This window comes from Podarcis muralis, chromosome 5 (genome assembly GCF_964188315.1).
Source record: "Podarcis muralis chromosome 5, rPodMur119.hap1.1, whole genome shotgun sequence".
Lineage (NCBI taxonomy): Eukaryota > Metazoa > Chordata > Lepidosauria > Squamata > Lacertidae > Podarcis > Podarcis muralis.
Genome location: NC_135659.1, coordinates 47028048 through 47055748, shown reverse-complemented (window position 1 = coordinate 47055748; position 27701 = coordinate 47028048). Strand labels below are relative to the sequence as shown.

The window sequence follows — 27701 nt, the reverse complement described above, 5'->3', positions numbered from 1 at the left end:
GTCGGGCAAGGATCTGGTCTTCATTTGAATCAGTGTTGGAATAAATACTGCTGCCAGACAGTTGGGAAGCACCCATGAGAGTTGGCCAGCATTAGACTCTGATGTGGTGTAGACCAGGCATCTGGGTTCCCACTGGGCAGCTGGGGAGGGGAGGCCGGGCCCCTTTTGAGTTAGGGGTGTGGCTTGATTCCTCCCCCCCCTCCATCCCAAGACCTCTTATGGAGGTTCTCATTATGTTTAGATCCTGCCCAATGCTGTTCCACCCAAGGTCATCACAAAGTATAGAATGCGTAACAGAGTGACCTTGACCATCCTGCCCACCTAGTACTCTTGCCAGATCCTGTGGGACCTTGCATGAACTGGCTGGGGAGGCCGCAGCCTGGCAGCTGCCGATCCTCCAGACAACAGCATCCCACACAAAAGGCATGGGAAGCAATGGTATAACATATTGATCCAACATTATCTACAGGTTTTGGTCTTGCATTTAGTCTGAAACAAATGTGGTATTTCAGAAATAGAAATGGGATCCAGACAAAATGTTGCTTGAATGCAGTGTGGTCAGATGAGCAGTTTTTAACAGCTCATTTTCACTGTTAACTTTGAACTTGTAAATTTTATAATTTATATTTTATAATTAACATATACAGTGATGTCTCCCCCCCTCTTTTTTTCTTTCTTTTGGCCTGTATTGCTGTGCTGCTGTTGAAATGCATGTATTTTTGATTACACAAATATCCATATCTCTTTCTAATGTGTGCCAGGTGTGCTGTTAAGGTGCAGCTTTTACAGTGCCACATTGCAGGAGCCTTTTAAGAAGCAAGCTCCACTGAATTCATTGAGGCTTAATCCTACTTAAGGAGGGCTACACTTTGGAGCATCAGTTGTTCTTTCTGTAAGAACAGCTATTGTAGCAAATTAGCCAGGTCTAGACAGATTCATGCATTGTAAAGGCAAACTTATAATGCAATCCTAGTCATATCTATACAGAAGTAAGCCTCATTGAAATCATTTTGACCTGCAGCACAATCCTAGCCATGGCTTCATCAATACACGTCCTACTGAATTCAGTGGGGCTTAGTCCCAATTAAGAGGGGTTTGGATTACATCTTTACTCCTAGGTAAGTCTATTTAGGATTGCAGTGTTAGTATAGCAACTAAAACGGCTTTGAATGTGCCCATTTGAAGGAGCCAATTCAGTAGCTCTGCATAGTAGCATATGTGTTTGGAACACTTCAAAAACTTTACTGCGAGTTTAACCTACTCAGAGAATCTTGAATGTGGTTAATGAGTTGACATCATGTTTGATCGTTCAGAAAGTGTGGTATATATTTAACAGTAGAACTGCTATTTCTGTAAAATGAGTATATTTTTAGTATCTTTTCTTTGCCAGCACTAGATCTGAAGAAAATATTTGTAAGTTGAATATTTGATGAAGTGGAAAATAAAAGCTGAAATTAACACTGCTTCTTACACAACTTTATTTGGAAGTTTAGTTAGGTGTGGAAATCATGAGGTGTGAGTTAGCAACACATTTTAGTGAAGGAGGAGGAAACAATATTTTTCCACCACAGTTTTGGTCTTTAAAAGGCTTCAGTCTGAATCCCAGCAGTCTTAAGTCCTAGTATATGCACGCAACAAAATGAGATGGTAGAATCCTGAGGCAGTACCCACTTAAACCTGCAGGTGATAGGGAGTGCCAGGCTCTAAGGTGCTAGTTTTTCACTTGCAGAGAAATTTCTGCATAGGGAGATTTTTTAATATTAAAAAAATGATTTATGCCTGCATCCCATCCTGTGACCTGTCTCTGTCACCTCGTTTTGCTGAATATGCAGACCAGACCTAAGCTGCCCTTCTGCGGCTATAGGTTGCACATAACGACATAGCTAGCTCCCTGTATTATCACTTCATTGTCATGTCCTATACACTTGAAATGAACTGATAGATTATTTTCAATTTGTGAACAAAGTAGGAGACAGTATGAATGCAGGTGGACAGTAATTGAACATCATGCACCGTTTGCGAGGTGTTACTAATCCTGTAGGGGCAGAGCTGTTTTGTAACCAGAATTTAATCTGTATTGTTCTCTACACAATTATTTTGTTATAGTATGCAGTGCCATGATCAACTTCAGGTGAGGAAACTTCAGTTAATTTAGGGTAACCAATTTGTGTTTTTTTTTTAATAATAATAATCCTATAATCTATATTTTACCATTTTAATCTGAGATTTCTTTGTAGGATGAGGTGCACATAGGAAGAAAGGAAACACCGTTTATATTGTATGGTTATATTGGATACAACTGTAGTTTAAACTTGAATATCTCAAGTTTACCTATTTGACTGTCACAACTTCAGCTGTCTTGGGAATCAGATATTGGCTTTGATAGAATATAATTAATTTTGTATATTTTAATATTTTCAGGGTGAAATTTTGCATCACAATTACTATACATATTTATGACCTCTATATTTGAAAATAGTTTCTTATTGGCTTAACTTGTTCACAATGATGAAACCTTGTTTGCATAACATAACATAACATAACACAACATAACACAAGTGCTCAAATTTTCCTCTGCCAAAGTATATATTAGAAGGCTTTATTACTGCCTTAAACGTCCAGCTGACTGTAACTGAACAGTCATTTAGAGTTTTATGCAGGAAGTATATCCCATTTGTAATATGTCATCTGCTGTTTGTTCTTCAGTGTAGCATTCGCCTGTGTGGTTACATGCTGCTCACATTTGACAGCAATGAAGTATTTTATTCACATGCAAACTTAAGTTTATCTTTGCAAAACTTGCTGGTTTAGCAATATACCATCTTGTGTTTTTTTCAAAAGCTTTAGAATAACTGAAAACTTGCAGCAGTAGGTGTTTGGTATCTCTGTGCAGATCTTGTGCATTTTTTGCCCTTAGAATATACTTTTCATACCTTGAGCTATGCTGGAGTCATGACCCTTAGACCATGTGTATACCATACCATCCCTTTGGTTAGTGTTCTTTTCATCATGGTGCACAGTGCACCTCAAAGCACCAAAAATGTACTGTTCTTTTATTCAGCTTCACCTGCTCCTGAGCATTTCAGACTGGCGAGAAATGCCTTAATTACCTCAGGACTAGATAGCTGCCACATCCTTAAATGGGGTTGCCTTTAAAAGAGTCTACAGAAGCTCCAATTTGTTCAGATGCAGCAGCTAAACTTATTGGAGTTGTTTATTGTTGGGACATGTAGTTTTCATTTTGCAACAACTGTAATTCAGAGTCTTGATGATGACCTTTTAAAAGCCCCAAGTGACGTGAATGTTGGTTACCTAAAGGTTTTCTCCTCCCATACCATCCTGCCTATTCCTTCAGACCTTCTAGAGTGGGCTTTCCATGATGCATCAATGACCGAGGCACAGTTGGTTGTGATGGGACATGGAAAAGATCCTTCTCCATTTGTGTACCTAAATAGCAGAACTCCTTACCTCAGGAGACACATTTAGCCTCTTTTTATTGGTCTTGTGCCACCAGCTGAAGACAGTTCTTTCCCCGCAGGCGTTTGCCAAGCAGTATAATATAATATTAGTGCACTGATCCCTGGTTTTAAAGTTTCCTTTATTTGCTGGCAGTTCTTTTTTATTTAATGTGAGGTTTTCCTTTTAAAAAAGTGTTAGATCTTATGTTTTAATATTGGAGGGTAGATGCATTTATTTGATACATCTAATAAAGAAATAAAAAGTAGTATTGAAATTGGTGCTTTTTCATTTCCCCCCATAAGTGATCTAGATCCAGAGGTAAAAATGAGACAGTCACATTTGATAAAATCCCATCAGAGCAGTTTCTGCATGTGCTGTAGATGGAAGTGTAGATGGATGGGGCTTGTCAACCCGGGAAGGTAGCTCACCTAGGAGAAGGAAAACTAATCCTAAACCTCCTTGTGGGATATCTTCAGGAGACAAAAAGGCTAAGGAGTAAAGCCTACACAAATCCACTGTAGAGTCCCTAAGATGGTTGGATGGCTCCTTGTACGCCTCATTCTGTCAGCTGCTCTAGCCAAGCTGAGGATACCATGCTCAGTGATATCAAACACCACAACAAGGTCTAGAAGTGAGAACCAGGTCGCAATCCCACCCCCACCTCCCGGTCATGATCTCTGTAAAGGTTCCATGGACAGACCATAACCCAAACAGAAATGGATCTCAATAGAAGTGCTATTGAAGAATGCTTGCAGCTTGCCCTATCACAACACTCTCCACCACATTCCCCGAAGGAGTTTTTGTGACTGTTAGTTTTTCTGTTCAAAGAGTCGAGGCACTGTATTTTAAAAATGTCATCTATTAAATAAATATTGCTGGAATTTTAGTGAGCAGCTGTAATTACAGGTGTGATAGTGTTAAACTTCTAAATATAACCATATATCACCAGAAATGCTTTCAAAGGCAAAACAAGTAACATATCAACTGATCTGTAGAAAATGTAACTTGGAAAGAGACATTGCACATACTTTTGCAAACCAAAAAATCTTTAATAAAAATAAATTTAAAAACAAAAAAAAATAGATACTACTTAATTGTAAACAAAACAATGTAAACTGATTTAGTAGTATTCCCCAGTTTTGCTGGGGAAACTTGAGTAACAGTGCCATGATGTTCAACTGATAGAAGTAGAAAATAAATATTCTTGTGTTCATCCAGGTAGTGGTAATATCAGTGATAGTAATATCTGACTACATGAAGTATTTGGTGTCATTTGTGCCCTCTTCTCAGCTTCTTCCACAATTTAACATTTTGGCACACCTTTTCCCCTCTAAATTTTGATTTCTAAACTTTCCATCATTTCAGCTCTCCCCACCCCCTTTAAAAATAGTTGTGAATATGTTTCAGACCATGGGTAGGCAAACTAAGGCCCGGGGCCTGGATCTGGCCCAATTGCCTTCTAAATCCGGCCCGCAGACAGTCCAGGAATTAGCGTGTTTTTACATGAGTAGAATGTGCCCCTTTATTTAAAATGCATCTCTGGGTTATTTGTGGGGCATAGGAATTTGTTCTTCTTCTTCTTTCCCCCCCAAAATATAGTCCGGCCCCCCACAAGCTCTGAGGGACAGTGGACCAGCCCCCTGCTGGAAAAGTTTGCAGACCCCTATTTCAGACCTAGATTACATGTCTAAGTGTGCACCAGTGTATATCCAAAGAATCATACCTGTAAAACAAACATTTCAGTATTATCAAATGTTTCATTTCTAAGGATCTGTTTTAATAATATATATTTTTATGTCCTACCTTCCTTTCATCATGGAACTGAAGGTTGCATGCAAAGGAGTCCCAAGTGAGCTCCCACCCAGAGCATTCATCAGTTGGTGCTTCAGCAAAGTTGTTCATTCCCTTCCAACCATGCTTACATCAGTCCATACATGAGACTTCATTTATTTTACAGTGAATTAGCACTTTAGATGGCCATGTCTCTTCCACAAGTAAGAGACACTAAAATACTTTCTATCTTCATCCTAGATCTGCCTGATAAACTGGTTGTAAATACTTTCCCAAGGAATGGTTTGTTATCCTGTTGCAAACTCGTAATTGGTGCCTGCCTGTTAAAGGCCACAATCCATTCTAAGGTTGGATATAGGAGATAAAAAGATATGTATTTGGTGAGACAGGATTATATGTTTTTATTTCTAGGTATTTGGTGAGAGAAAGTAGTATGTTTTTATTTCCAGCTTTTAGTATTAAGTACCCACTAAAGGAGCGACTCAAACATTAGATGGCCGGACATTATACGCTTGCACTGCTTTCTGCAAATTTCATTCTAGCCCCAATTCCCTTCCTAAGAAATCACTGCTGATGTTGTTCTGCACTACTTTTTCTTTCTCTCTCTCAAGATAGTTACTTGTACAGAATCAAATACATTATCATTAACCACACTGTTTTCAGTTTCATCAAATGAAAGTGTGTTTTAGGACTGGGTAACGGGGGAGCAGAAATAGATCATTAGCATTGCCCATTGCTTTGTGGATGTGTAGTACCTCAAGGTTGTATCCAGTCCTACTCAGAGTACACCCATTGAAAGTAATGGCCTTCTTTGAGCATAGTTTACTTGGATACAATCCATAGTGTTGGGCTCACCACCCATGCATACTTGACCCATTTTCTCCGATAAAAATGGACTTGTTTAATTGGACTAGAGTTCTGTTTAGAATAGCATTGTCTGTGATGGTGGCCAGTCTCGTGTCACAAAGATGTTTGCAGACAGGACAGAATGATTGCCAACCTCTTATTTGTCCACAGCAACTGGCAGTAGAGGTTTATCACCTTGGCACATGTATATTTTCTTTCTGACTTTGACGGCAAATATCCCTTGATTATGTCCTCTGAAACATACTTAGCCTCGTAATCATCACTTTATTCTGTGACGGTGAATTTTGTTGGGTTGTTATTCTGGTGGAGGTGGGAGGGAGGTGTTCCCCCTGGCCTACTACACTGGAGGAATTAAATCTGAAATCTAAATATAGGAATGACATGTTCTGCTATTAAACTGTTTGTCATTGAACTATGAACCTTATGTCCTTTATATCCTAGCGGTAGAAGATTACAGCAGATAGTTAAATTATCATACCCCAGGTACATAGGAAAGCAACACTGACCCTGTGTGAAGATAGGTTATGGTGCAACCATTATAAAATTAACCTACTTACTTGCTCTTATCTATCTATCTATCTGTCTGAAGACAGTAGCATAAAGATATAAAACGAAAACACAAAATAACAATAAAACCCCAAGACTCACAACCGAGATTGTCTCTTGCCTCCTTAGCAACCTCAGCATTTTCTAGCTGGTCAGGGGCTAAGCCATTTGCAAAGTGTTTGGCCTATGTATTCATAAAGTTCTGAAAGTTATTTATTTTTTTAGATAGGTGGCGGAAATTGAAAGCTCACCTTCCCATTATGCATAGTTTGTCGGAGAGATTTCAGGAGGAAAAACAGAGTGCTCTTATTATAAGAACATAAGACGAGCTTGTTGGATCAGACCAATGACCCATCTAGTCCAGCATCCTGTTCTCACAGTTGCCAACCAGGGGCCCATGGGATGCCAGCAAGCAGAATTCAAGCGCAGGACCACTCTTCCCTCCTGTGATTTTCAGCCACTGGTATTCAGAAGTATTACAGCCTCAAACTGGAAGCAAAGGATAAAATCCTATTTTTAAAGATAGAAGTTCTCAGCATTGTGATGCTGTTCGTATATGTCATTCTTCAGCCTCTCATCTCTGCAGATACTTGCTTGAAGTATAAGGAACACTATAGTTAAACAAAACAAAAACAGCAAAAGAATGCTTAATACAGTGGTACCCCGGGTTACAGATGCTTCAGGTTACATGCGCTTCAGTTACAGACTCCGCTAACCCAGTAATAGTGCCTCGGGTTAAGAACTTTGCTTCAGGATGAGAACAGAAATCGTGCGGCGGTGGCACAGCAGCAGTGGAAGGCCCCATTAGCTAAAGTGGTGCATCAGGTTAAGAACGGTTCCAGGTTAAGAACGGACCTCCAGAACGAATTAAGTTCTTAACCTGAGGTACCACTGTAATTTTAAACAGAAAATGAATTTCTTGGCTAGAAAGCAAGTTTATTTTTGAATGCAAACTAGATAACAGCAGAAAAGTATGTGAGCTGTGAGAAGGTTCACCCCAAGCACCTTCTAACACACGCAGGGCAGCCACATTGAGAGAGCAGTGGCACGATTGCTAATGCCTGCACTGCATCTTCCTTGGCTTTAACCCCTCATGGCATTTACGCTGCCATTGGCAGGCAGTTTCAAAAACTTAATTGCTACTAGAATTTCTGAGGGAGCAGATAGTAAGAGAAGATTTTACTCTTCCTGCATTCTGTGGTGTCCTCTCCATCCCCGCCCCCCAAGCCTGAAGTTCTGGGATAATTTTTTGGTAGATAGGTTCTGCTCCATCTGTTCATGCCTCCTTGGGCCACTTTCAGAATCTAGGTGATGGGTGTGTCTGACCCCTCTAGAGAAGCAGGGCTCAGCCCAGTGACTGACATTTCTGAGATGGGTGGCATTAGAGGCACAGAGGAAGTGTTGGAGATGAAAGCAGGGCTGAAGAGGAGGGCTTGGGGTTCTTGTCTCAGGGACAGGCAAGGCGAGCAGGTTGAGGGATCCTCCACTTGGCTCCTTCCCAGTATCCTCACTGTCGGGCTCCCCCAAGTCGGGCACCTCCCCAGGGTCCCCACAAACCATCTACAGTGGTACCTCAGGTTACAGAAGCTTCAGGTTACAGACTCCGCTAACCCAGAAATAGTACCTCAGGTTAAGAACTTTGCTTCAGGATGAGAACAGAAATCAGGCGGCGGTAGCGGGAGGCCCCATTAGCTAAAATGGTACCTCAGGTTAAGAACGGACCTCCAGAACGAATTAAGTTCTTAACCCGAGGTACCACTGTACCTGCATCGTCCTGATTTGACCAGCCCATGACTCTGTGTGTGTGTGTGTGTGTGTGTGTGTGTGTGTGTGTGTGTGAGAGAGAGAGAGAGAGAGAGAGAGAGAGAGAGAGATGGTTCCACTCATCATTGGCATGTGACCCCCAAGAAGTTAATCACCAGGGAATGTTGACCTTGGACAGAAAAGGGTTCCTCACCTATGATGAGTGCAGCAAACTCAACAACACAAGAATACCTGTTTGCTAATAGGAACAGAGACTATACAGACAGTGGTCATTTTTGCTGTGGTTAATTAAAAATTTATGTGCTATTTTTGTCTTGGAACAAACTCTTTAAAAGCTGAAGCTCTGTGGTTATGCTAGAACTAGCTCAAGAGTACAGTCCATGTAGGGATTTATAGCTAACACTGTTTAATTTTAATAAATATTGGAGTAAATTTGGCAAATATATCTTTGTCACATACATAGTTTCTGGGATAATTCTTTTTCTGGGAGTGACACCTTAGTGAAAAATCAGGCTTTTATTGTGAATTTTGTCAGCATTTTGACTAAAATAAGTTTATTGATGCTTAGAAACATTTATGTAAGGATAGGTTGCATATGGCTATGGAGCACTGATGATTATCAGAAGGCACATAATTTTTGCTTTCTAATTCTCACAAGTTTTACACATCAAGAGCCATCTTGGATTTTTCACACTTGGAAGGTAATAGTTGCAGGCCCCTAATAGTGTACAGTAAGTTGGACATACCTTACAGATATAGTATTGTACAGTGGTACCTCGGGTTAAGAACTTAATTCGTTCTGGAGGTCCGTTCTTAACCTGAAACCATTCTTAACCTGAAGCACCACTTTAGCTAATGGGGCCTCCTGCTGCCGCCGCGCCGCCAGAGCACGATTTCTGTTCTCATCCTGAAGCAAAGTTCTTAACCTGAAGCACTATTTCTGGGTTAGCGGAGTCTGTAACCTGAAGTGTATGTAACCTGAAGTGTATGTAACCCGAGGTACCACTGTATCTTTCTAGATAATGAAAACGATGAGTAAATGAAGCTTGTATATAAGTAAATTACTTGTACACTTCCTGCTCTGCTTTGTTTCCAACATGGCCCTCAGGACTCACTAGTCCCAGTCTTGACTTGCTCTGTGACCATGACTGCAGCAATAGCTTCACAGCTTCTGCACTGCTACCATTTGTCTCGCCCTCCTGGTAAGGTTGTGTCTCTGCTGGTTCACCAGTGGAGCCAATTTGGTGCTCCCACCGGTGTGCAGCAGCAACCATGCTGTCACCTTGTAAGCAAAAACTGCTGGGGGCTATTAATATGGCTTTGTCCATCAGATAGAGCCGCTCCTGTCTGGGTGGCTCTCTCAGTAGCAGAGCAAGGGCTAATGCAAATGTAATATCATGTGAGATAGGGATGGAGCAGAAGTTTTATTCAATTCTTATGTCTGATTCAGTTCTTAGCTGTGATACCTACAGTCCAGTGACTCTTGGGACACTGTTCTATGATTCTCATTTAAAGGCAGACCTACCTAATTTGCACTTTTCAAACTGAAGCACAGCCATCTTTTAAAAAAAATTCTGGGATTTTCTGAATGCAGAACACAGGCTGTACCGTTGAGCTACTGCCCCTCTGATTGGATTCTCCCTTTTCAATGACTTCTGTTATACTACGGAAAAATAAAAACCAGCAGGAGATCTCATCAAGTCTTCTTTGGCCCTAACGTTATGCTAGGATTCTTTTTAAAGAAAGTCATAGCCATAAGCATATGCTTCTCTCCTTTTTGGAATTGACATTGGCCTAATTCAATGATGGCCAAACTTGGCCCTCCAGCTGTTTTTGGACTACAACTCCCATCAGCCCTAGCTAACGGGACCAGTGATCAGGGAAGATGGGAATTGTAGTTCCAAAACAGCTGGAGGGCCAAGTTTGGCCATCACTGGCCTAATTCATGCACCACACTAAAGTATAGTAAAAACAAACGGTCATTTCGTGTGAGTGTGCAGTCTGCTGCTGGAACACACTCATTCTGCTCCGACCCTACTCTTGTTGTCTTGGCTTGTTGCATCTGAAGCCAGGCAGACTCACAAACCAAAAGTGATAACCCAACAGTTTGATGGAAACAAACCAAGAGCCTGGATTTGGATTGTTGTGACAAACCAGACTCTGGCTTGTTTCTGGCAGCGCAGCAGAAGAAGAGCACTAACTTTTCAGAAGCATGTACATTAAGATGCAGTTTGTTCTTGATTTAATACGATGTGCAAACCAGTCCATTTCTCTCATGCAATATGTCAGAAACCAACTAATGTAATTGAGACAGAAGCAGAAATGCGAGTCCGGGGTCAGAATTACAACCTGTTCTGGTACTTTTTCTAAAGGATCGGTTTAGAAGGGTTTCTGGATGTACAGACAGCTGCAGTATCTAGGAATGCCTTTTCCCAGCTTTGGGTAGTGTACTAGTGCACACATTCCTGAAGAAAGCTGATCATCCATTGTTACACAGCCATTAATCATATCCATATTAGATTACGGAAACACACTACATGTGGGGTTTTCCTTGAAAAGTGTTCAGAAACTCCAGCTGTTACAAAACGTTTTGGCTAGAATAATTTCTACTGTTCACTTTCCTGACCATATTACTTTGGTCTTGCTTAAATTACAGTGGTACCTCGGGTTACATATGCTTCAGGTTACACACTCCGCTAACCCAGAAATAGTGCTTCAGGTTAAGAACTTTGCTTCAGGATAAGTACAGAAATTGGGCTCCGGAGGCAGCAGGAGGCCCCAATAGCTAAAGTGGTGCTTCAGGTTAAGAACAGTTTCAGGTTAAGAACAGACCTCTAGAACGAATTAAGTACTTAACCCGAGGTACCACTGTACACTGGCTTCCACTTGGTTTCTTGCTCCAATTCAAGGCACTTGTTATTACCTACTTTGGGCTGCCTTTGAAGATGACCTGGAAACTTCAGTTGGTCTAAAACGCAGCAACCAGATTACTGGCTCGGTTTCCATTTAGAGCTTATTAACCCTGTTTTAGAACAGCTGCATTGATTGCCTGTTTCCTGGCCCAGTTTAAGATGCTCATGCTAATGTTTAAACCCCTAAATGACTTAGGTCCCAATAGCTGAAAGATTGCCTCTTTCCCTACAGATCTTCTTGGATTTTAAGTGGTTCAAATGCCCTCAAAATCTTGAGGGTTGTTGGCCCAGGAGAGAAGATTCTCTCTAGCATCCCTGAAATTGTGGAATTTCTGCCTAGCATAGGTGCATCTGTTACACAGTAATATATCATGGCTGAAGATGCACCTGTTTGCTCTGGCCTTTGACACTATTGTATATGATTTTAGAAAGCAATTTACAATGATATGAAGGCATACTTACCCCATAAAATACAATATAAAACCCTGTAAACGTTTAAAACATAAACTTCAATATATTTTTGTTATTTATAGTTCAGTTATTATGCAGGTATTTTGCCTGTTACGGTGCCCAGTAGTATGAAACCATAAAAGTGCCAATTTTTAACTTACTCATGTTACAGGCTGAATCTTACATTTTATATAAAAGTTGTAACGTTTTGTCACTCAAAAATTTAGACATTGATAAGCATCCGTTAGACCAGAAGCTTGTAATTTTTCTTGACAAGTTATTTCTGCAACTAAGAAGTTTTTCGCCAAGGTTCTTTGGAAAAATCTTGATGATACCCTCATACATTTTTGCAGGTTGTTGTGTCAAAATGCAGAGGGTTAAAGATTTATTTTGGGGATATTGGATTTGCCTGGAGGCAGAGATACTCTGAAACCTAGTTTTCCCCTTTTATTTGGAGTTCATAATGTATTTATTAAGTAAATAATAGCAAGTCTTGTTGTGCAGTACAGAAGCTTTAATAAAAATAGTAATTGACATTGAAACTTGGCAGTTGTGTTATTGAGAAGAAAATACACTTTTGAAGGTCCCACAGATAAGCTTTTATATTATTTCCATGGCGTTTTTTTAGATACCAGCCTACTTAAGCAAGAATAAGTTTATTGATTGATATATTAAGAGGTTATACCCTGTCCTTGAAGCACAGTATCAGGATTACTTCCAATAAAATACTGAAACACTATGCAATAGCTAACAAATATCAAGAAGACATTGATTGCACAATCTAAACAAATTTAAGCATTTATCCCAATGTTTTAAATAGAAGAAATTAAGTATTTGTTGAAAGCTTATGTCCACTTCTCTAGGAATAAGCCCCAGTGATCTTATTGAGACTTCCTTTTGAGTTTGCATGTATGAGATTGTGTTGTAACTCACCCTTTCAAATCAACACTCGTGAAAACCTTGGATTTACCTTATACTTGAGGGGCATTTCTGTTTTCGTCAGAGTGTGACATGAGAGATTGGCTGGAGGTAAGAGAGAAGACATTAACTGATGTGATTTGATCACAAGGATCATCAATATATCCTTTTGCTTTCTTCTAGTATTTTTCTAACATTTTGGCTAGAGGAAATATGGGTTTATCATGTCTGCACAAGATGAAGGATTTGGGGTCTCACATTTTAATTCCTCATTTCCTAGAGTAGTAATGCTATACCAGCAACTGAGGATGGGTGACTATGTTAATTTTTGGCTTCTTATTTTTTTGCAATATTAAGTTCGATTCTTCACATTTTCAAATCAGGTTGTGATTTTTTAAATGCAAATTTCTCCTAATATACAATTTTTTGCACGGATTCTTTTTAACATGCATATTTTTTGCAAAGTATTTGTATTTTTCACTAATGAATGCATTTATATGCACACTGTACCCCACTGTAGGCATATTTTACATATTACATGACTGGAGAACAATATTGCAAACATTGGAGATGTGAATTGTGGAGGATGGCTGTGTTATAGTTTGCATATTATTTCAAAAAGTGTGAATTGGGTAAATTAGCTTTTACATGCAAACTGAATCCATTTTCTCCCACATCTCTATCAGCCACAAAGGAAGAATCAAGAAGCTGCCAAAGTGTGTGGCACAAAAAGTTAGGAGTATCTCACCACCTAATTTACTGGAATCTGAAGACTTCCTGGGTTGGGGGGGGGGGGGTCAATAATACAATTTCCCAGTTCAATATTATTGGCAAAGTTCATTTCAGCTTTTTAGAAGTATAGTCGGAGTGAGACCTCTGTGATGCCAGGTGTTGTACAAACAAGAAGGGAGTTTGTTTGTTTGTTTGTTTGTTTGTAAAAGGAGCATGCAAGGGACCACAGGTCGGCAGTTGACACTACTAAAGTCATGATGGGTGGAACTAATACCCCTAGATTGAGTTTATCATATTAACTTAATTACTTAGTGTGTGTTTAAAATACTTGATTAATTGGACATGGGTTTTCTGTCTATTAGCTGTAACTTGGACTGAGTTAATATAGGGATTCAGACTGGATTCAGATAACCAAGAAAGGAGTATAACTAGATTCAGGTAGGTAGCCGTGTTGGTCTGACGCAGTCAAAATATATAAAAAATATTTTAAAAAATTGTCCAGTAGCAAGTTTGTTCTTGGTATAAGCTTTCATGTGCATGGTATCTGAAGAAGTGTGCATGCACACGAAAGCTTATACCAAGAACAAACTTAGTTGGTCTCTAAGGTGATACTGGACAATTATATATATATATATATATATATATATATATATATATATATAGGAGTATAACTGTGTTTTGTATTTTGCTTTAAATGCGTGGACTAGCTACCGTAATCTTTCAGCTACAAGTCAGGTTCTGAAACATGGATGCTATACATGCTGTAGTTTGCAATTGCAGAATAGAGCACAGTGTTGAAAATAATTATTTTAAAGGAGTGCATTTCTACAAGTCTTAAGTTTGCAATGGGTCCCCTCTGACACTTTGTTCTGACATGCAAAAGCATGTTGGAATGATAATGAAAGAATTGCCTTTGACAACAGAATGCTGCATTATTTATCAGTGTTTATTTTATGAAATAATTTTCTAAGTCTGTTCATTAATTAACATTTAGAAATAATATGAAATTATAGTTAATGAATTTTTGATAAGTTATATTTTACCACAGTGACTTTCCTTGCCATTATAAACTTTCACAGTCCCTTTGAGTATTTTCCCTCCCTTTTAATTTCAGAACCCATCCAACCAATTTGGAAGTGATTCCATTTTATTACCATATTTCCCAGTTCCCTTTGCTCACTTAGAAATTGCTAGTTTGTGAATGCTTGTCAAACTTGTTTTAATAATTTGGGGGGGGTACCTTTGTTGCTCATTCAGACATATTTTCCTATTGAAAATAGATGTTTTCATGTACATGCACTAGTCAGATTGGGATTTAATAGATTTTATTTCTACAATGTGAGGTCCTTTCCAGTTCAATACCCAGATGTTGCTTGACATCTGGGAATATTAACATTTTTTAAGAAAATGAACATTTCCCTGTATTGGTCAGGGGCAGTGGGAGTTGTAGTCCAATAACGTCTGGAATAAGCCACATTGGCAACCTCTTCTTTAGGCTATGGGGCAACTGAGTTTAGAAGCTGCAATAAAGGTTATTGTAATTTAAGTTGTCCTTGTTGATACCACCACTTTGCCAAATAAGTGGAGATAACGGGGAATGTAAAGAAAAGAGGCAAGAGTAACAGGATGGATATAGAGTAACAGGGAAAACCACCTATCCACCTGCCATTATATTTTTCCAAGTGATTGTTCCTCAAGCCACTCTTCCCTTGCAGGGTTCCAGACATATAGTTGTATATCCTGTGAGATTTCAGGCATATTTGCAATGGTGTGTTGTCTCTGAAAGATTCCATCTACTGCAAAGTGCACAGCAGTGCCCCAATTCAGCTCCATCTAGGTTTGGAAACTCCAGTATGCACATGATGCTTGTGCATCCTGAAGGCTTTCTTGCTAACTTAAATAGAGAGGGATGGGCTGTACCAAGTGTTCAACATGAAGTGTGTATGGGAATAGGAAAGTCCACTTATCAGGAGCTCTATGTGTGTCTGGGTGTTAGGCTTTGAATTACAATATTCTGGTCCTTGATGCTCTGTGGAACAGCATGCTGCATCTGCCCCACCATTTTATTGCTGAGCATTGTTTGAAGAAAAAGGAAGGGTGTTCCAGGAAAGGGCAGAGATTTAGAGGCTGATGCTTAGGTGCAGCACTTGCATAAGGCAAATGGAGCTCAATTTCATGTTCTCACCTTTTAGTCCAAACTTTTTGTTGATGGACAATGCATAGGAGAGGAACAGCTTTCTGTTCTGCACAGATAGCTCTTTAAACATGGGTCAAAAAGTGGCAGCTCTACATGAAGTATATACAGGCTGACTGTTGACTTGTCTGTCTTATTTAAAGGAATGCGGATTTTTGCTTCTTGAATTGTTTTGCTGGTCCACAGCATCCATCAGTATTTAGATTTGAAATCTGCTTGATTTCTGCTGTGTGAGCACTGGGGGGTGGGGGTGGGATATGTTCAGTTGAATTGGGACTCTAGAATACAAATGGAGATTTAAGGTTTGAAATGTGGGTGGGAGCAAGGGGGGGGGGATGTTGCTTTAGCAGCAGCTCTCATTGCCATAGCCTTTTTCTGAATCTTCCATATTCCATGAACATACAGTTGTAGGAGGAAGAGCCAAGGCAGAAATTTCCTGAATGGCTGTGAGTCCTGGGAGACCTGTTCCCTGCATTTCAGGCCTTTTCTTACCTTACTTGGGAGGGTGTGGCCCTGATTGATTTCAGCTACAAAAGCTGAAGCTGCTGGGCTGGGCTTTTGTTTGGGGGGCATTTTCTGTTGAGGGAGGTTCTTGCTGTTGGCTTTGTCTTTATTTTAGATCTTGTTCTGATTTATGTGGAAATTATTCAGGTTGGTTATGTATTTCGGTTGTGTACTGGCAGTAAGATGGAGCCATTACCTTGATCTTCTACATCAGTGGCTCCCAACACAAACACCACCACCACCAAGAGATCGCTTGAAAATTACTGAGGGTCTTGGTGGAGCACTTAATGATTTTTATGCCTGTTGTAGCTATTATAATGTGGACTGCTAGATCATAAGGATATATGCCCAGTGCCTTTGCTATACCTGTTGCACTGTATAGGCACCTCCCCACTTTCTCATGATCAGCACACGTGTGACTGCTGACACATGTGTTGTTTTCAGTGCCAAAGGGGGGGGTGGGGGCGAAATGGACTTGCGCATGTCCAGGAACAGACTCCCCTGCATAACCAGGATTCCCCTGTAGTCCATGAAGTTGTGGCCCAATTTAATCCAATAACAGGTTGTGACTGTCATTATTTGCCACCTGCTCCTGCGCTGCCAGCTCCACTGTTCTTAGGTCTGCAAAGTGGTCTTTACAAATTGGTTCTCAGAACTGCACTTTGAGGTATATGTGCTTCCTGTGTTTATATCTAGAATACTAATGCAAAGATTGCATTCCAGAATTTTAAAAACCAACATCGAGTTAAACACCGAGAATAATCGTATTTTGATTTTGCTAGCACTCTTAGAATTTGAAGCAGAGTATTAAGCAGTAGGCTAAATCCCCCTTACTTCCACAACTTCCAATATCATGTATGTGGTCTTTCTGAAACAAGAAAGCTCTTGAGAAAAGCTTTTGATTACAAGTGGTGCATGAAAGAAAATACTGCAATGTGGAGTGCTTCTGCCTAAGATCACAGCCAGCTGTGCCCTCACCCAGTTTCAGCCCCTTCCCCTTTTCCATCCTCGCCCTGCCAGTCAGCATTCCATGCCTGCAGAGCCATTGACATTAGACAATGTTATTTGCATGAATGGTGTTGCTTTGGCTGCGTAACAGTTGGCAGGTTGAGAATGAGTTTGCCATAACTATACATTGGTCTCCGCCCTTGCGAGGCAGCTTGCCCACCTGCCCAAGTCCCTTGCCCAGTGCTTCCCAAGCATCCAACAGCCAGCTGGTTACCAGGCACTTGGGAACTGCAGTGTAAGGGTTTGTGCCAGCCCTGTGCTTGGCATTTTCCAAGTGCTGAACACACGGCTGGCAGAGCTACTTTCCGTAAGGATCAGCTGTGCTAGAGTTTCCTACAGGGAACTAGTTTGCATATTTTATCCGGCAGACTTGAAGACACTGCCCACCAGCTGATAGGTGGTGACTTCAACCCTGCTTTGTGCATATACTGGCTGCATGATAAAGTTCCCCACAGGGAACTCGGTCACACAGCTTGCCCAGTTGTGCCTCTGCCCCACACCTGATGTCACATATGATATCATATTAGGCAGGTGTGTATAATTTGGAGGGGCAGATTGGGACCCATGCCTTGCCTAACTTCCTCACCCCTGTGTCTTTACTTTTTCTACCAAGTCTGCAAGTCCCCCCCCAAACAGGCCCTAAGTTTTTCTGAGGCTTGTAAGAAAATTGTTCTCCTAGCCATTTTTGCAAGAGGAAGTGTCATCTTCCTGGTGGTAATTCTATTATTTCAAAAGATGCAGTGAACCTTCCTGTAAAGTGGCCGTCCAGTTCAAAGGGTAACCATCCATTGATGACTAACGATTCCTTGGGAACCCAATAAGTATTATGATTTTTCTCCTACTCCTATGCATCAAGAAGATTCTAATGAGGCAAAGGTTGTGTCTATGCATGCATCAAAAGATGATGACAGAGTTGTGACTTCCTGCTTCCTAACATTTGCAGTCCTGGTGAATATTTGTGAGAATTTCACACAAGGCAGCATGCACCTTACATTCACAAACCTGTCTATGAACAAATACAATTTGTTAATTGGTTGTTGCAGAGTAGTTTGTGTCATCAATAGTTTGCTCCCAACTATTTTATGTTCCTTTTGCACAATATCTTGCATAATTAAAGCCTAACTAATTACCTTTCATTTATTCATATGTAAAATTTATTTCTGAACTTTCATTGCTATTGGCCTATGTAAGGAGACAACTCTGAAATCTGTAGCATTTGAAAATTGTAGGTTATGCTCAGAACCATGTCTTTGTTTTTTTCTCTTCTAGGATAAGAATAGAACTGTTAAATCAGTTTGCTTTCATAACTCACTATGGCATACCCAATAATAGTGTGATGGAACAGTGAGAGATTGTTCTCAGAAATAAAGTTAAAGCATCTTTAGGACCAGGTGGGGTCGCTAGGTCTAGAGGTGGTAGCTCTCCATTTCAACCGTTTTAAGACTCTGAAAGAGGGCACAACTTTTCTGCCCTCCTCTTTCAGTTCCTTTGCCCATCTGCTGTGGAAGATAGGACACTGGTTTTGCACAGTTGGTAAAAGGAAATAACGATAGCATTTCCATTTTTCCAATCCCCACCTCTTTCAAGTTAAGAAAAGCAAACATCCCTAGATCACAATCAGCATAAGTGTATGATAGAAGATTCAGGGCAGACAACAAGAAGTACTTTTTCACGCCGGCTATTTTATTCAGAGGGCTAGTGCACATATGTCTTGCTTGCATAGCTCCCAGAGGCTTCTGGTTGGCCACTGGGAAACAGAATTCTGAGCTAGATAGGCCTTTGGTCTGATCTAGCAGGTAATTTCTTATGTCTTAATGATTCATGTTGAATAATTCTGTATGATTTTAAAGCTTGCATATCCTTAAAAGAAGAGAAGTTGGCTTAATAAGAGTTTACATTCCCTATTTAGTACTCCCTTTTTAAACAAACAAACAAAATGAAGAGGTTCTTCCAGTTTCAGCAAAAGTGGGGCTGTTTACTTGTGCAACATTAGCTCAAATATATAAGTATTTGCCGTTTCAGGCCTTTAGTGTAAGAGTAAATCAAAAGAAGCCCTTGGTGATAAATGTAACTGAAGAATCCAGGCCTTTCAGTGATACAAGTAAGTGTGTTCGGTAGAGACTTGAGAGGTTATTGCTTCAAGCTGATCACAGTCACATCTTTCTGTAGCTTGAATGCCCTAGATAAACCTGTCACAGCGCTGGGTGTTACAGTAATTAAATAGCTAATGTATTTTTACCTTTTCAGTTTCTACCTCTATATGGGACTCTTCCACTTAAACGGAACTATGATTTTAATCATAGTCATTATACCTTAAATCAATTAAATTGGTGTGGTGTAAATACACATTTGTGAAAAAGGTTACACCAGGAAAAGAGAAATTAGCTTTTCATTAACAAAAAAAAAGGAGGAGAAAAAATAGACGGGGAGGTTTTATTTGCCTCTGCATCTTAGTATGTGCTCTCTGCCAAAGACTAGCATGACCTACTTTACAACAATAGCAGAAGAATCAAGCTGGGTTTTTTTGTTAACTGTCTTAAATTGGCCATGAATGCTACCTACGTATTCATTTGTAAGTATCTTTTTAAAAATAGCAACTGCATCTCAGACTTTTAAGATGGTATTTCCCTCCCTTTTCCTTTCTGTTCTAGATAATTAGCACCATGGAGCCTCAGGTGTCAAATGGCCCGACATCCAATACAACCAATGGACCTGCCAGTAACAGTAGGAACTGCCCTTCCCCTATGCAGACGGGGGCTGCTACAGATGACAGCAAAACAAACCTCATAGTCAACTATTTACCCCAGAATATGACCCAGGAAGAGTTCAGGAGCCTTTTTGGGAGCATTGGTGAAATAGAGTCCTGCAAGCTTGTGAGAGATAAAATTACAGGTAAAGTGCTTCATTGTTTTCTTATTTCTTGAGATTGGGACTTGCATGCTGTGGGCTTCTTTTTCTTTCTGACAAGGTCTTTACAAGTTGCCAAAGTTTACTACATCTTTTTTATATAAACACTTTACCTTGCCCAGCAATATAGAAATCATGTGTCCATTTTTCATTACGATACTTCCCTCATCCAACACCAGTGACATGAGGTATGCTAGATATTCTGAAGAAGAGCAAATCGCACAAACACCTGTGTGTGAAATTACAAGATGAGGAAGCTGAGATGCCTTAGACCTAGATGAAAGTAGTATCATCCATATGACCAGGCATTAACCATAGCTTCGATGTAACACACAAGGATGGGCGCTGCTGCACACCTCACTTCCAGGCTACACTGTTACTTACCAAGGGGGTGAGGGGTAAGACAGTGGGGATGTCAGCAATATGTGGATATAGCGGTGGAGCCAGTCCAGCGCTCCCACCAACACGCCTACAGACTGCCTGATGAAGCATCATACATATAGATGCTTACTGTGAATGTACTACCATGAGGCCTAGGTGGTGGAAGTAGATGCAGGGGTTCTCATGGGGACTGAGTTTCTAAATCAACGCAGAAAGGGCTGGAACCATGGAGGTGAACCTGTTTGCAAGTAGGTCACACAACTAACTCATAATTTCAGCTCCCTTTCAAAATTGGGACCATTTTAGTTTCTTTTACGGTAATCAAAATGTGTATTCTCTTTTAAGTTATCATCCTGTTCCTCTCCCCCCTCCACTTTATAAATTAAAATATGGTTCTTGTGTTGGTTCAGTTTAGTTCATCATTATGGATTGTTTTCTATAGACAGTTTGGTACAGCTTAGCTATAGTATGGTAATCAGCCTTTTCCCAGTACCAGAAAGGCTGACTAAATTTGATGTATTCTGGACATAGTTTGTTGGGGTTAACAAGCTAGGGTTGCCCAATTAGCTTGGTAAAGCAGCTCATCTTGTTTGCTTCATTTGTTATTGAGAAGAGAAGACTGCTGCCAAAATGTGCAGAGGAGTTTATAAACTTCCTGCTTTAGTTTCTTTACTGATCCATTTATTTCATGGTAACAATAATAACATACAACACATTGTGAAGAAGCAAGCCTTGTAATCCAGAGGGTTTAAGAACTGTATTAGATTGACAGATGCAGGAGCATGTGGTCAAGGATGAATGGTGTCTTGGGAGGGGCTGGTAAGTTAGGGAGGTTCAGGAAAGGGTTTGGTGAAAGAATGGGTATTATAAAATCAGCTGAAGCAGGAATGGATATGACTTGAACAGGGAAGACTTGTAGACATAGGGAACAGTGATGAAGCTTCAGGGGGAACACAGAAGACCTGTAGACATAGGGAATAATGATGAGACTGCAGTGGGGAACAGTGGTGGTTCAGATGATCATGGAGAAGGCAAGAAAATGCAGATGAGAAGAGCTAGTTGAGAGTGCAGTAATTGAGAACATTTAAAAGTAATAATAATAATAATAATAATAATTTATTATTTATACCCCGCCCATCTGGCTGGGCCTCCCCAGCCACTCTGGGCGGCTTCCATAAAAACCAAAAATACAATAAAATATCACATGTTAAAAACTTCCCTGAACAGGGCTGCCTTAAGATGTCTCTTGAATGTCAGGTAGTTATTTATCACTTTGACATCTGCTGGAAGGGCGTTCCACAGGGTGGGCGCCACTACCGAGAAGGCCCTCTGCCTGGTTCCCTGTAGCTTTGCTTCTCGCAATGAGGGAACCGCCAGAAGGCCCTCGGCGCTGGACCTCAGCGTCCAGGCAGAACGATGGGGGTGGAGACGCTCCTTCAGGTATACTGGACCGAGGCTGTTTAGGGCTTTAAAGGTCAGCACCAACACTTTGAATTGTGCTCGGAAACGTACTGGGAGCCAATGCAAGTCTTTCAAGACCGGTGTTATATGGTCTCGGCGGCCGCTCCCAGTCACCAGTCTAGCTGCCGCATTCTGGATTAGTTGTAGTTTCCGAGTCACCTTCAAAGGTAGCCCCACGTAGAGTGCATTGCAGTAGTCCAAGCGGGAGATAACCAGAGCATGTACCACTCTGGCGAGACAGTCCGCAGGCAGATAGGGTCTCAGCCTACGTACCAGATGGAGCTGGTAAACAGCTGCCCTGGACACGGATTTGACCTGTGCCTCCATGGACAGCTGTGAGTCCAAAATGACTCCCAGGCTGCGCACCTGGTCCTTCAGGGGCACAGTTACCCCATTCAGGACCAGGGAATCCTCCACACCTGCCCGCCTCCTGTCCCCCAAAAACAGTACTTCTGTCTTGTCAGGATTCAACCTCAATCTGTTAGCCGCCATCCATCCTCCAACCGCCTCCAGACACTCACACAGGACCTTCACCGCCTTCACTGGTTCTGATTTAAAAGAGAGGTAGAGCTGGGTATCATCCGCATACTGATGAACACCCAGCCCAAACCTCCTGATGATCTCTCCCAGCGGCTGCATGTAAATGTTGAAAAGCATGGGGGAGAGGACAGAACCCTGAGGCACCCCACAAGTGAGAGCCCAGGGGTCTGAACACTCATCCCCCACCACCACTTTCTGAACACGGCCCAGGAGGAAGGAGCGGAACCACTGTATAACAGTGCCCCCAGCTCCCAGCCCCTCAAGACGGTCCAGAAGGATGCTATGGTCGATGGTATCAAACGCCGCTGAGAGATCCAGCAGAACTTGGAAACAGCTCTCACCTTTGTCCCTAGCCCGCCGGAGATCATCAACCAGTGCGACCAAGGCAGTTTCAGTCCCATGATGAGGCCTGAATCCCGACTGGAAGGGATCCAAATGGTCCGCTTCTTCCAGGCGTGCCTGGAGTTGTTCAGCAACCGCTCGCTCAATCACCTTGCCCAGGAATGGAAGATTTGAGACTGGGCGATAGTTGGCCATCGTGGCCGCATCTAAAGATGGTTTTTTAAGAAGCGGTTTAATAACCGCCTCTTTCAGCGGGTCTGGGAAGGCTCCCTCACGGAGGGAAGCATTCACCACCCCACGAAGCCCATTGCCCAGTCCTTCCCGGCTAGCTTTTATAAGCCAGGATGGGCAAGGATCCAGGAGACAGGTGGTTGGTTTCACTCGTCCAAGCAGCCTGTCCACATCCTCGGAGGTAACAGATTGGAATTGATCCCACTCAACTTGACTAGACAGAACTCTAGCACTCTCCCGCCCCGGCCCTGCTCCCACGGTGGAGTCTACTTCTTCCCGAATCTGAGCGATTTTATCTGCAAAAAACTTTGCAAAATCATTGCAGGAGAACATGTGGGTACGGGTACTGGGCCCCGATGTTACAGGTGGTTCCGCTAAATTGTGAACCACCTGAAAAAGTCTCCTGCTGCTGTTTTCTGCAGATGCAATAGAGGCGGTGAAGAAATTCTTCTTCGCCGTCGCTATCGCCACTTGGTAGGCTCGACGTTGAGCTCTAACCTGTGTCCGGTCAGATTCGGAATGAGTTCTCCGCCACCGGCGCTCTAGCCGTCTCAACGATTGTTTCATTGCCCTCAGATCCGTGGAAAACCACGGGGCTGTCCGGGCTCCATGCAACCGGAGAGGGCGCTTCGGAGCCAAACAGTCAATAGCCCTGGTTAACTCCACATTCCAGCGGGCCACCAGGGAATCAGCTGAAAGGCCATCAACATGGGATAAAGCATCCCCTACCACTCTCTGGAAACCATTTGGATCCATTAAGTGGCGGGGGCGGACCATCCGAATTGGTCCCACCTCCCTGCAGAGGGGATGGGTCGCAGAGAAGTCCAGTTGCACCAGGAAGTGATCTGACCATGGCACTTCTTTCGTTTCGCTTTTACTTAGTGTCAGATCACCAACATCCATAGAGGTAAACACCAGGTCCAAGGCATGTCCACGGCTATGGGTTGGGCCAGACTTATTCAGGGACAGCCCCATGGAGGCCATGCTTTCCACGAAGTCCCGAGCGGCCCCTTGTAAGGTCGTGTCGGCATGGATGTTAAAATCCCCTAGGACGACCAAGCTAGGTGTCTCCAGGAGAACATCCGCCACGACCTGAAGCAGCTCGGGCAGGGAATCCTTGGTGCAGCGGGGAGGTCGGTACACCAAAAGGAATCCTGTACTGCCCCTATTGCCCAACTTCCAGAACATGCACTCAGAAAACTGGGTCTTCCCAACAGGACGCCTGGTGCAAACTAATGACTTCCTAAAAATCACTGCAACCCCCCCTCCCCGCCCACATGACCTGGGTTGCTGTGCGTAAGAGAAACCTGGTGGACAAGCAGCGGCAAGGACAGGCCCATCTGCTTCATCCAACCAGGTCTCTGTTATACATGCCAGGTCAAATCCTCCATCCATGATCAAGTCATGGATGGCAGTGGTCTTATCAATCATTGACCTGGCATTGCACAGCAGCACCTTCAGGTCATGTGGGTATCCCTTGCTGATTCTAGTATCCATCCGGTCAGGACCAGACCCGGAGGCAGGGATAGTCCTCAGACAACGACTAAACCTGCCTCCTCTGTAATGATAGGGTCTGGTCTTAGCGTAACTCCTCCTCCTACCCGTGATCACTGAGATCGGTTGTCCCAGTGCATCCCGCCCTGTGGAACATGCCCCAGCCATTTTATGGGCTGGGGCCCACTCCCCGGCAGCCCTGAACCCTCCCCCTAAAAACAAAATAACACCTTAAACAAACAACCAAAACCAATAAAACAATACAAATTCCCCAAGCCCAACCAACATCCATCCCACCCCCACCCCGCACATACAAAAAATCCAAAGAATTAAAAAACAAACAAAAAAAAACACATTTTAAAAACACTCTGTGCCTCTCCGGCAGTAACAACTGTCCTGGTGAGGCCTGTCAGGCCCCGCCCTGGGCCAGATGGTAAGTGGCAGGAAGGAGCAGGGCCCTCAAGCACTCACTCAGGGAGTCTTCCGGGGCAGCAGGCCGCAAGCCGCACGCAGTCCTTATGAGGCCCCAGGCCCCGCCCTGGGCCAGATGGTAAGTGGCAGGAAGGAGCAGGGCCCTCAAGCACTCACTCAGGGAGTCTTCCTGGGCAGCAGGCCGCAAGCCGCACGCAGTCCTTATGAGGCCCCAGGCCCCGCCCCAGGCCAGATGGTAAGTGGCAGGAAGGAGCAGGGCCCTCAAGCACTCACTCAGGGAGTCTTCCTGGGCAGCAGGCCGCAAGCCGCACGCAGTCCTTATGAGGCCCCAGGCCCCGCCCCAGGCCAGATGGTAAGTGGCAGGAAGGAGCAGGGCCCTCAAGCACTCACTCAGGGAGTCTTCCTGGGCAGCAGGCCGCAAGCCGCACGCAGTCCTTATGAGGCCCCAGGCCCCGCCCCGGCCAGATGGTAAGTGGCAAGAGCAGGGCCCTCAAGCACTCACTCAGGGAGTCTTCCTGGGCAGCAGGCCGCAAGCAGCACGCAGTCCTTATGAGGCCCCAGGCCCCGCCCCAGGCCAGATGGTAAGTGGCAGGAAGGAGCAGGGCCCTCAAGCACTCACTCAGGGAGTCTTCCTGGGCAGCAGGCCGCAAGCCGCACGCAGTCCTTATGAGGCCCCAGGCCCCGCCCCGGCCAGATGGTAAGTGGCAAGAGCAGGGCCCTCAAGCACTCACTCAGGGAGTCTTCCTGGGCAGCAGGCCGCAAGCAGCACGCAGTCCTTATGAGGCCCCAGGCCCCGCCCCAGGCCAGATGGTAAGTGGCAGGAAGGAGCAGGGCCCTCAAGCACTCACTCAGGGAGTCTTCCTGGGCAGCAGGCCGCAAGCCGCACGCAGTCCTTATGAGGCCCCAGGCCCCGCCCTGGCCAGATGGTAAGTGGCAAGAGCAGGGCCCTCAAGCACTCACTCAGGGAGTCTTCCTGGGCAGCAGGCCGCAAGCAGCACGCAGTCCTTATGAGGCCCCAGGCCCCGCCCCAGGCCAGATGGTAAGTGGCAGGAAGGAGCAGGGCCCTCAAGCACTCACTCAGGGAGTCTTCCTGGGCCCATTCTAGTAAGAACTAGAATCATAGAACATGATAAGGAACCAATGTAAAGGCTTGAAGTGACACATTTTGACTTGGTTGAAGAGAGTAGAAGTGGCTGAAGAGGACTAGGAAAGAAGAAGTTTGGTTATCTAAGAGAGAGGTGACCAGAGAATGAAGAACAATTAGAGACTAAAGAGCTGTGTGTGGAATTTAGATGCGCACACTGGGGCTTAAACCTCCCTCTACCACATTTAATAGACCTGTACATCATTTCAAAACCCAATTCCAAAACTCATGGGACTCTCCAGAGTGTCATCCTATATATATATACCATGAAAAACTGAAGCTGGAGCCAAAAATTTATTGGGGTTATCCGTGGGAATCTCTATCCCAGCTATAAATAGGAAATTGAATACAGGACATTGAAAGAGATTTAGAGGCTGCTTGAGTGTAAGAAAGAAAAAACAACAACAGAAGGCGTCAAGGAATAACTGGTATCTCAAAGAGTGACCAAAAATATATGTATACAGTTAGTGGGAAAAGCAATGATAATGAATATCATCTACCTGTAGACATGCTAACAAGAAGTAAGTAGAAAAGGCTGAAGGCAAGTAGATGAGAAAATTGAAGCAGGGCTGAAAAAAACCCAAAGGAGATGGGACTGAAGATGGTAATGGAACTGAAGCTGATTCAGAGCTGGAAAATAGAGACCAAAAGATCATATGGAGGATTGGAGAATGTACAGTAGATAGAAAATTTAACTGGATTGTGTACACTTCTGCTTGGCTACAACATTTCCTGTGGGATAAGGGGAAGTTTTATGTTATATGGAAGATGAATTTATGGGTCTAGTAGGTGAACAGTGCTCATTTGTATTTCTATTGAGATTCAGATGTTAAATGCTTAGTGTATATTTTAGCAAATAAGCCCTGCCATATAATGTGCTGAATTCAAAAAAGTGTAATGTGCGGCACAAGCGGTATGGCACCTGGCCTTCTCATCAGCATCTTAGTGAAAGAACTGCATTTGTTATTCGCTGTGCAGTTCTGTGGACAGAGAGATGGCTTGAGAAATCACATTGGTTGCAACATCAGCATCCTTCCTGATAGGATGTTTACTTCTACATATATGAGCTATATATGAATTGTCACCCTTGTGAATGATACTTTGTTGGAAGGAACACAAGAAGCTGCTATATCCCAAATCAGACCATCAATTCATCTAGTTTAGTATTGTCTACCAGGCAAAGTCAGAGAGTTGCTAATTATTAAGTTGCATTGCTCTTCTTGATATAGTGAGCCTTCATAAGAATTTTGTTTTTTGGTCCTTGTTGGCCCATGCTTATCCTGTCCCAGCTGTACTAAGAGCCAAGCAAGGTTCAGCTGGAGTTGCATGGTATCAATTAGGGGCCATTGAGCAACATTCTTGGGAGCCAATTCCATATAGCATGGAGAGCTCAAGATTCTGGAAGAACCAGCAGGCATTGTTTTGGCGGGGGCCTGACCTCATAATCTAAATGGCAAAGCAGCCTCATGAGCCCCAAGATCCATTCTCTTTCGCGAAGAGCCACCAGACAATGAATCGGGTAGAGCCTTTCACTCAAGCACATAGCTGTCAACTTTTCCCTTTTCTTGTGAGGAATCCTATTCAGAATAAGGGAATTTCCCTTAAAAGGGGGAAAACGTTGACA

General features: G+C 42.9%; 1 protein-coding gene across 7 annotated transcripts in view; it reads left to right on the top strand.

Annotated features, from left to right (window-relative positions):
• ELAVL4 (ELAV like RNA binding protein 4) overlaps window positions 1-27701 on the top strand; it is a 105228-nt gene that overhangs the window by 28304 nt on the left and 49223 nt on the right. For all 7 annotated transcript variants that reach the window (XM_028733526.2, XM_028733530.2, XM_028733528.2 and 4 more), the window contains exon 2: window positions 19797-20037. In XM_028733526.2, the coding sequence (XP_028589359.1) occupies window positions 19797-20037 (241 nt within the window). The remainder of the gene's footprint in view (window positions 1-19796; window positions 20038-27701) is intronic.